This window comes from Echinops telfairi, unplaced genomic scaffold, assembly GCF_000313985.2.
Source record: "Echinops telfairi isolate 266 unplaced genomic scaffold, ASM31398v2 ScPeMD7_2291;HRSCAF=2852, whole genome shotgun sequence".
NCBI classification, from domain to species: domain Eukaryota; kingdom Metazoa; phylum Chordata; class Mammalia; order Afrosoricida; family Tenrecidae; genus Echinops; species Echinops telfairi.
The window spans coordinates 18,816,675-18,826,955 of NW_022106189.1; the positions used below are offsets into that span (position 1 = coordinate 18,816,675).

The 10,281-nt window shown below is 55.2% G+C and overlaps 1 protein-coding gene across 1 annotated transcript in view; it reads left to right on the forward strand.

Moving 5' to 3' along the window:
* SLC6A2 (solute carrier family 6 member 2) overlaps positions 1–10,281 on the forward strand; it is a 40,647-nt gene that overhangs the window by 26,353 nt on the left and 4,013 nt on the right. The window contains exons 5-12 of the mRNA XM_004704662.3: positions 454–588; positions 2,253–2,356; positions 3,540–3,664; positions 4,433–4,545; positions 6,069–6,197; positions 6,681–6,780; positions 7,303–7,403; positions 7,871–8,038. Of these exons, the coding sequence (XP_004704719.1) occupies positions 454–588; positions 2,253–2,356; positions 3,540–3,664; positions 4,433–4,545; positions 6,069–6,197; positions 6,681–6,780; positions 7,303–7,403; positions 7,871–8,038 (975 nt within the window). The remainder of the gene's footprint in view (positions 1–453; positions 589–2,252; positions 2,357–3,539; positions 3,665–4,432; positions 4,546–6,068; positions 6,198–6,680; positions 6,781–7,302; positions 7,404–7,870; positions 8,039–10,281) is intronic.

Below are 10,281 nucleotides of genomic sequence, written 5' to 3' on the forward strand. Positions count from 1 at the left end.
GTCAGAGGAGAATAAGCAGAGAGGAGAAATCTCTGAATAGTCTCTTCCCAGCGAGACCACTGCTGCAGCAGCCAATCCTGGTGGGGTGTGATGGAAGGCAGGGAGCGCAAAGTGGGTGTGTTGAACTCTACTGAGGCAACTTGAAGGCTTAGGAACAGTGGCTTTGTAGAGGAAGAGGCATGGCAGTGAGACCCCAGTCTTCCCTCTGCATCTCAGGCTCCCAGCATGGTGCCATGCTACTGCAGCGGCCTCTCCCACTAGCCTCTGGGCGTCTGGAGGAGACTAGCGGTTCGCTCACTGTTCTGTGTCCAGAGTCTGCCCCAGGCCTTGACTGGAGAGGATGTTTGGAGCATGTTCTCTGTGAGGAAGCAAGTGGAGGGAGGGCATGACTGGAGACTAGTGACGGCGGGTGGGATAGAGGGGGGCGTTCATGGAGAGCTTGTCACTGCCCAGGTGGTGTGGATAACGGCCACGCTGCCTTACCTCGTGCTGTTTGTGCTGCTGGTCCACGGTGTCACGCTGCCGGGAGCCTCCAACGGCATCAACGCCTACCTGCACATCGACTTCTACCGCCTAAAAGAAGCCACGGTCAGTGCCAGGGACCAGCCCTTGGGCCAGGTGATGGGTGATGGGGGTGGTGTCATGACTCTCAGGGTCTGAAGTGATGGCACTCTGGTCCCAGCTTTGCCACATACGAGCCGGGTAGCCTTGCATGGGACTGTTTCCTCCCTGGGCCTCATCTTGGTCCCCTGACCTGAAGGTGTCCGCCTATTCAGCTCTGCTGGTTTAGAATCCTGAGGTTCTATTATTTAGTGGCCACCATGACCCCTTGACTCAAAGAGATCCACACTTTGTGATGGAGATGTCCTGGGTCTCCTCACATCTGCCCTGTCCCCATAGCCACTCCAGCCCCGCTTCAACCTCTAGACCCCAGCCCTGGCCGTTGCCACTATCCTGTGACATCAGCCTACCGAGCAGCATTAGCCACCAGGAAGAGTTTGAACCTGCTGACTCTTGCCCCCCACTGCCTCCTCAGCTCCTCAATTCTGCATGCAAGTGAGGTGAACTTAGGAGTGGGGCTCAGAGCAGCACAGTGAAGTTGGGGCCAGAGGCAAACCCAGTGTCTTGGCTACACCTGCCAGGTCAATCGTGAAACACCTCAGAACCTCAGAGTGCCATTTGTTCTATGGTCCGAATACCCCAAGTCTTTCAGACATGGAGAAATTAAACCCCGATTCTGTTAACAGATGGCCCCTCTAGCTATACCCTGTCCTCAAAACAGCAGGGGAGCCTGGGACAGCACAAAGGGTGGAAATGACTGAACTCGCACAGATCTGCATTGTAGCCATGAGTCCAGGTTACTCCTGTGAGCATGTCTGAGACCTAGAGTGGTGAACTTGACCTGGCATGGATCACGAGGCCAGGCGCCTGGTGGGACAGCGGCTAAGTGCTCAGCTACCAACTGCAGGGTCAGCAGTTGGAAGCAGCAACCACTCCACGGGCTGAAAGACACGGTGACCTGCTCCGATAGCGATTATAGCCCACGGGGCAGCTGTCCTCTGTCGTGTGGGTCACCGTGCGTCAGAATGGACTTGATGCACATGGCAACAGTGACACATTCTGAGGCGGAGAGGCTGGAGAAGTCTCAGGTCTCTAGGCTTCTACTCACACAAGGCGACCCCCACCCCACAGGCAGACTTAATATTCCAGCCTTGACCCACAGGGCGTCACTCCTGTCTGGAAGGGTAGAAACCTACCAGGATTTTTGTGGACGCCTTTCCGTTGCCTTTCTCCCATCTACCTTTAAGACCAGAACGTCTCCCTTATTGACATTATTTCAAAGTCAGGACATCACGTGGCACCAGGGGGGTCATCTGGGCTGAGTGCTTGGCCACTAGCCAGCAGCCACTGAGCCCTTATGTCTCATGATGTCTGAGCCCCATGGAGTCCCCCCTTCCCATCCCCCACCCCCCGCCCCCTCTGGCTGGCTTCTTTTGACTGATTCTCACCAGGTCTTTCTTCTGAGATGCCTCAGAGAGGCCTTGAACCTCCAACCTTTTGGTTTGCAGCTGGACACATTGATTGACTGCACCAAGGCTTATTTTGTACAGATTGAATTGGGGGTGGGGGTGGGGGGAGGGCAGGGACTTCCTGTGGCTACCCATCTCTGATGAGGCCACACTTCGTCAGGGCTCAGAGCATCCCTTAGCGTTCCGGGAGATGCCGAGGGCAGGTCTGCTTCCTGGTTTCAGGTGTGGATCGATGCGGCAACACAGATATTCTTCTCTTTGGGGGCTGGATTTGGAGTCTTGATCGCATTTGCCAGTTACAACAAATTCGACAACAACTGTTACCGGTGAGCTATGCCACGGGGCTCTGGAAAGTTCTAAACCCTGGGCAGGCCCCTGCCAGGAAAGGGAGAGAGGGCTATGGTTTGGGAGCTAACGGGACTGGCTCCATTCCCTGCCCTGCTGGAGTCTTGCTTCACCATGTTGGGCAAGCCAGTTTCCTCCGAGGTCACTTCCTCTGTGAAATGGACAACGGGAACTTCCCTGGGCGTTCTGTGACCATGGTGTGTGGCAGCACGGAGGGCGGATTTCAGTTCAAGATGCTGCTAAGACAGTCGCAAGGTGCAGGATGGGGAATGTCGAGTGTCATGGGTACTGAGGTCACGGGGGAAGCGAGGATGGAGGGACAGTGTGGCTTTTAGAGAAGTCAGCACTGCCTGGCTCTGTCTATCGGCTGCTCAGGCAGACAGGAAGAGAATGTTCAGGCTGATTGCATGAGGGTAAGGATCCAGCAGGGTCTGACGTAAGAGCGCAGGGCAGGCTGGACCTCTGAGACGGGGCAGCAGAGATGGAAGGCTCTGGCCTGCCTCAGAATAGTAAGCATTCACACAGCCTTCCTCAGGCCTGGGGCCCTGAGGGCTTCAGTGGACACAGATGTGGATCCATGCATGCTGCTCGCCAATGGATACACAGGGACAGGTGGTTAAGAAGCCTACTGAACGGGGACCAGAGAAAGCATGGAGGTGAATTTGAAGCGGGCCTTGCAACGTAGTTAGGACTTTGTCGGGCAGACGTGGAACGGACAGCATTCTCACGAGGGGGACATCAGAGGCACGGAGGTGGCTTGTGTGTGGATCAGTATGTTGAGGGAGTTGGTTTCTACCAAGAGTTCTGATACAGGAGTCATGGAAGGTCCTCCTGGAAGGGGCTTTGGGTCATCATAGCATTGTGGGAAGTGTGTTGAGGAACAAAGCTGGTGAATGAATAGTCTAACAAGTGAGTTTGAGACCAGATTCCAATATCAAACGATTCCATCTGCAAGCAATTAGCTTGCTTCCTGCACCAGCAGGTGCTGACACAATGCTGGTGGGGCCCTGGGGATCAAGTGGCGGAGGCAGGGAAACCAACCAGGGGAGGGGAGCATTTGAAGCTATATCCAGACTGCAGATGGCACGGCTGGCCCAGGGTGCAGTGGGCAGGGTCAGCAGATTTGAGCAAGCAGTGTTTCTCGCCGCCCCCCCTTCCCCCCAGGGATGCCCTTCTGACCAGCACCATCAACTGCATCACCAGCTTCATCTCTGGGTTCGCCATCTTTTCGATCCTGGGGTACATGGCCCATGAGCACAAGGTCAACATCGAGGATGTCGCCACTGAAGGTGGGGGAACAATCCACGCTGTCCCCTGCCCAACAAGGAGGGGCTGCGGAATCCTCCTGTGTGACTGGGGACTCCGAGGATCAGACCTGGAGCTTCCCACATGGCCTATCTGATACACTTTCCTTTGAGGCTGGCAGTGGGGATTTTAGGTGATCTCTGTGCCAGCCCCATGTGCTGACCACATCAGGTACCTTCACTTTTCCAGCCACCCCCACTGAAGCCCGGTGTCATGAGGTCGATTCCCCCTCATGGCAAGGCCTGGCTAGAGAGTAGACCTGCTCCGGTGCAGTATGAGGTTTGGTTTTTGGTTGTAACCTTATCAAGGCAGATTGGCAGGCTGTTCTTTTGTGAGCCTTCTGGGTGGGTTTGAACTGTTAACTTTTAGACTAGTGAACCAAACTCATGACCCTAAAGTTGATTCTGAATTCTAGTGACCCTCGATGTTAAGGTAAACTGAACTGCCCCTTGGGGTTTCCCAGGAGTAGAAACCAGCTTCTTTCTCCCACAAAGTGGCTGGTGGTTTTGAACTGCTGACCTTGTGGTTGGCAGCCCAGCACATAACCACGATGCCACCAGGGATCCTGCGTGTCCTGGGGATTTTAAGTTTCTGCTGGCTTCATCTGCCATCTCTGGTCCCCCCTTAGTCTGCTCCTCCATCCATGTGGCTGGCCAGGTGTCACTGGGCTGGGTGTGGGCTGCGAGGCCCTCACACACCTGTCCTACCATTCACAGTCCCAGCCACTGACGAGACCATTGATGTGTTTGTAGGACCTGGCCTCGTCTTCATCCTGTACCCTGAAGCCATCTCCACCCTGTCGGGATCCACGTTCTGGGCCGTCGTGTTCTTCATCATGCTCCTAGCCCTGGGCATCGACAGCTCGGTGAGTGACCCTGCTCAGGACACGCCCTGTGGTGGCCCCTGACCCACATCTGTGCCGCTGCTTCTCCCCGGTGCAGTGATTGTCTCCAAGACGACCCTATTCACATCCAGACCAGGAAGGGAGTCCTCACCCAGAAAGGCCAAAGCCAAAAACCCATAGAAAACTCATTGGTACATGGAAATCCAAGCCCAGCATTCTGCTGGCAGCTGGGGGACCTGACCCCCGAGAGGGTGAACTCTTGTTGATCACTCCTCATGGACAACCAACAGAGCCTTGGTTAGTTTTTTGGATCCTTGGATTTTACTTATCTGTGAGTCTTGGTTGCTGACATCTTTTTATCCACAAAACCCAAACCAAACTTAATGCCTTTGCGTCTATGCCGACTCATAGCGTACCCTACAGGACAGGGCAGAACTGTTCCCTGTGACTTTCCGAGACTACAAAGCCTCCTCTTTTCACCATGGAGTGGCTGGTGGTTTCAAACTGTTGACCTTGCAGTTCGCAGCCCAATGCCCAACCACTGTGCCACCAGGCCTCATCCTTAGGCTCAGCGTAGCTGGACATGGCAAAAAGTGTCTGAGGAAGGCTGGCAAGCGGGTTTCCTCTCCCTTCTGTCTCCCTTTGATGGGCGTTGAGTAGGATTACGAAGCTGCTTCCAGGCTCACAGGACAGACCAGTGATTTGATGGACACGTCTGACCGGGGTCGAGGTGGTGTGTCTCCCCGCTGGCGGCCACCCCGCCTAACCAAGCACAGCCGCTTTACTTTTGTGAGGCTGCAGCTGTGGCCTTGTTGAGAATAAACTTGCCAACACCTGGGGGACGGGAGAGCCCTCAGACACCGAGAGACTGGGACCTGGGGTAACCACTGGGCTGGATCATGAGAACCCGAAAAACCAACTCACTGCCACTGAGCCGATGCCAACTCAGGGTGACCCTGGAGGAGAAGGTAGAACCCTGTGGGTTTCTGAGAAGGCAACTTTTTACGGGAGTAGAAAGTCTGTCTTTCTCCCTCAGAGTGGGTAGTGGTTTCGAACTGCTGGCCTTGCAATTAGCAGCCTGACATGTAACCACGGTGCCTCCCGGGGTGCCTTGCTAATTAGGAAGGCAGCCAACATTCCTTGTCACAAACCGGTGTCTGAAGCTCCCGCCATGAGAATCTCTTCTTTAGGAGCTGTTTCCAGAAGACCCTTACGTCTGTATTCTAAGTATTAGGATCTTCACACATCATATTAGGTTAGAAAGGTACGGGTGTCTTGGCGGTCACCGCTTTCCCTCTGCTGTAAGCGTCGCGGGTCCTGAGCAGGCTGAGTGAGTGGCACAGGGGCAGGTGGGAGCTCAGGGAGAATGAGTTGACCCACCCCCTCTCCCACACCATTTCCGAGTTTGGTTGAGAACAGGGCAGAAGCGGGGCCGGATGGTGCGGAGGGAAGGCAGGACGGGCAGGGCAGCAGCCCGGGAGCGAGGGGCGTCTAAGCCTGGGCCCGTGTCCGAGTCCGAGGCCCACCTGCTCGGTTCCCCGCAGATGGGGGGCATGGAGGCAGTCATCACGGGCCTGGCCGACGACTTCCAGGTCCTGAAGCGGCACCGGAAGCTCTTCACGTTTGGGGTCTCTTTTGGCACCTTCCTCTTGGCCCTGTTTTGCATCACCAAGGTGAGCCGGGCCGGGTGCTGGACCTGCCTGCAGCTGGGGGGCTGTTTCCATAAAGTGAGACATAGCCTGCCTTGGCGCCGGGGGTAGGCAGGGCCAGGTGAGCTCCAGGGGCAACCATGGTGTGACCCCCCAGCCCTCGGCAGCGAAGGGAGGTGGGAGTTAATTTCTCTTTGTGCCCCCTCTTGGTTTCGATCCCTCTCTTCTCTCAACTCTGATACCAAGGCTACCTCCTGGGCTGCTTACTCACTTGAGGGACAGGAAGAGTCCCTTGGAAACCCACTACTCTCTTAATTGGCTGCAATACCTACCTTTAGGTCTAGGGGCGCCAGAAGCTATTGCTAGCGGTAAACCGGTAGCACTAGTACCACAGCATCCTGGCCCTCTTAGTGAGTGGAGGCATTGGGAGGGGACCCTGCTGTGATGGATGCAATAGGCATGGTCACATGTAGCCAAGTTGGCCTCAGTGCCCTCCCCATGTCCCAGGGGGGGATCTACGTGCTGACCCTGCTGGACACCTTCGCGGCGGGAACCTCCATCCTGTTTGCTGTGCTCATGGAAGCCATCGGGGTCTCTTGGTTCTATGGTATGTACTCTTCCCTGAGGGCAGGGTGGGGGGGGCCCTCCTCATGCCCCTGGAGATGCAAAGGGGCTTTTGCGAATCCCAGAGTCCAACAGATCCCTTCCAGGGGCCAATTGTCTCTGCTCAACTTTGGAAGTGCCCCTCTAGCAAGAGACCCGAAAGCCCTCAAAGTCAGGGAACGTGCTGTGCCGTTTGTTTGTTTTTTTAAGAATAAACTAGGAAGAAGAGGGAGGTAGGGCTTTGCAAGCAGGCAGACCTGGCCAAGACAGGTTCTTCCGTCTTGTTAAGCCCTTGTCTTCCTCTGGAATGTGACTCGGCCAGGCACCCAGAAGGTAGTGATGTGTTCAACTTGTTCCTCACCTTTGCTCTGCGGCCAGCAAAGAGCCATCTCCAGTCCCCCTAAGGCCCAGGACGTCCCTGTCTCGCCTCCTTCCCTCCTCCCCAGGGGCTGAGTCTGGTGGGAGGGCAGCAGCAGGGAGGGAGGGGGGATGGCCTGGGGCTGACGGGCCTGCCCTGTGTGTGCAGGTGTGGACAGGTTCAGCAACGACATCCAGCAGATGATGGGGTTTAAGCCAGGCCTCTACTGGAGACTCTGCTGGAAGTTTGTCAGTCCTGCCTTCCTCCTGGTGTGTTGCCTGTGGCCAAGAGAGGGGCCAAGGGGGCTGTGTCCTGGATGGGGGAGGGGGAGTTCTGGGGTGGGCACCTTTGTTTCTCCAGGGAGGGGGCTCTGGGGCGGTGACAGTTGGGATGCCTGGTGCTGTTGCTGCCAAGATGTGCTTCCAGTTGAGGGTGGTCTGGAGTCTGGGACCCTGGGGGTTGTGTGCACCCCCACGAAGCCCAGCTCCTCACCAAGCATGCCCTCCTCCTTCCCTCTCCACCCCTGACCCGGTTCCACTATATCCTCTCCACCTCCTCTTTGTCATCTGGAATTCTCTCCCCTCTCCCTCCCTCGCTCCACCTCCTCCTTCCCAATAACCCACTTCTCACCTCATCTCACCTCCATTTCTCCCATCTCCTTCTCTTTCCCCTCTCTCTCCCTCTCTGTCTCCCCCCGCCCTCCTTCTGCCCGCCCCCCTCCTGCTCTGGGCTCCAGTTTGTAGTGGTGGTCAGCGTCATCAACTTCAAACCACTCACCTACGATGACTACGTCTTCCCACACTGGGCGAACTGGGTCGGCTGGGCCATCGCCCTCTCCTCCATGGTCTTGGTGCCTGTCTACATCATCTACAAGTTCCTCAGCACTCGGGGCTCCCTCCGGGAGGTGAGCTCTGCGGACAGGGGCTGGGTGGGAGAAGGCAGCCCAGCCCTTGTGGGCTGGGGCAAGCACTGTGGGATGGCATAGGAGGACCGAGACATGGGGGTCAGACAGATCTACCGTGTGGGCCCTCCCCTACCTCACATTCCATATCTGTGATGTTGGAATGCTTACCCAAACCTTAGAGGGGAAAAGGAAATGCTTACAGGGCCTTTGGTGTCACATGTGGGTGAGCAGGCACACCCTAGCTGAAAGGTTGGCGGTTCGACCCCACCCAGAGACACTGCAGAAGACAGGGCTGGTGATCTGCTCCTGACCATCCATGCAGAAATCCTGCACTGGCAGATGGGGCCCAACGCTGGTCAGAAGTAGCTGGATGGCCAGTGCCTGGCCCGCGGTGGTGTCTGAGCAGGAACTGGCTCTCATTACTAAGGCCAGGGACAGAAGCAGGCGATGCTCTGTCTGAGTGTCCACTACTGATAAGTTAGGCAGGCTGCCTTACTTGTCCCCACTCCTACAGTGTGCCATGTCCCCAGCCATCGCCGCTCCCCACTTCTGGGCCCCCTGTGGCCTTGCTTCATGTCCATCAGGCAACGCCTGCCTGCATCTAGGCTATCCGTCCCATAACCTTGGTGTGCAGTGTGCTTTTAAAGGGAAACCAGCTCTCGGCGTGCTTCTTATTTCCATCCAATGGTTTTAAGCAGGGGTCCTCAAACTATGGCCCACGGGCCACATGCGGCCCGCCGAGGACATTTATCCAGCCCACTCAGTGTTTTTGCCCCGTTTTGTTTTTTCTTTAAAATAAGATATGTGCAGTGTGCATAGGGATTTGTTTATAGTTTTTTTTATTATAATCCGGCCCTCCAACGGGTCTGAGGGACGGTGAGCTGGTCCCCTGTTTCGAAAGTTTGAGGACCCTGGTTTTAAGAATAGATTGGGATGCCGCTGAAGACAGCCTACGTGAAGAAAGCAAAAGGTCATTTAAAAGATGAAAGAACAGCTCCAAGTCGATGTCAGAAGAGACTCTGAAGGTCGCTCTTGGTCGCAGAGAGTAACAAAGGCAAATGGAAGAAGTGGTGACGTGAAAGGGCCGCTCAGGAAGACGAAGAACAGCAGCACTGAACCGAGCAGAGGCCTGGCTTAGCAAGGCAAAGGGGGAGTGCACTGGCATCTCTTAGGTTGAAAGAAATAGAGAAAATCATTCGAGCCCCAAGTTATTACAGGAGGCGCTCTCTAAGGAAGGGGCCCTGGTGGCGTAGTGGCTATGCGTGGGGCTGGTAGCTGCAAGGTTGGCAGCTTGAAGCCGCCCACTGCTCCACACGAGAAAGTTGAGGCTTCCGATTCCCTTAAAGAGTGACCGTCTGAGAAACTCACAGGGGTGTTGCATCTCTCCCTGTCCTGTCGGGTTGCTAGGAGTCAACATGGACTTGGTGGGTGGGCTGAATTCTTTTTAATAATCAAGTTATTGAATGACACCAGATGGAAGATTACACAGCGTCATGGCACTGAAAAGAATTGGCCAACATTCAGCCCTTTCTGGAGGTAGCACACGGCCAAGAACCGATGGTATTGGAGGGAGAAATTCCAGCTGCATTGAAGGTATTGGGAAAAGCAAGGCTCCAGATGGACAGAATGCTCACTGACATGTTTCAACAAATGCATATGGTGCTGGAGGGGCCCGCGAGGCTGTGCCAGGAAATCTGAAAGACAGCATCACACCAACCAGCAGAAAGGGACCTCTTTGTGTCCTTTCCAAAGAAAGGAGGGTGATCCAACAGAATTCAGAAAGTATCGAGCCGGATGACTGATGCCACACACACGTTCAACTGTGCAGCAGACAAGCAGACATTGACTGCAGTGCTACATCGGCAGGTGACTGCCAGAAAGTCAAGGTGAGAGGACTCGGGATAATGGATGTCATTGCTGATATCAGATAGAGCTTGACTGAAAGTAGGGAATAGCGGAAAGACATTGACTTGTGTTACGTTGATGGTACAGAGGCATTGAACTCCTGGGATTATCACCCAATGTGGGTAGCATTTCAGAAAAGGGGGATTCCCGACCTTCTTTGTGCCCCTGTGGGACTCACACAGATAGAACAAGAAGCAACCATTCAACCCGAACAAGGAGATGTTTCAGAATCAGGAAAGGTGTAGGTCAGGGTTACAGCCTTTCACCATACACAGTCCGTCTGTGTGCGGAGCAAATGCTCTGTGGTTTGGGACTATATAAAGAAGAATGCAGCATTC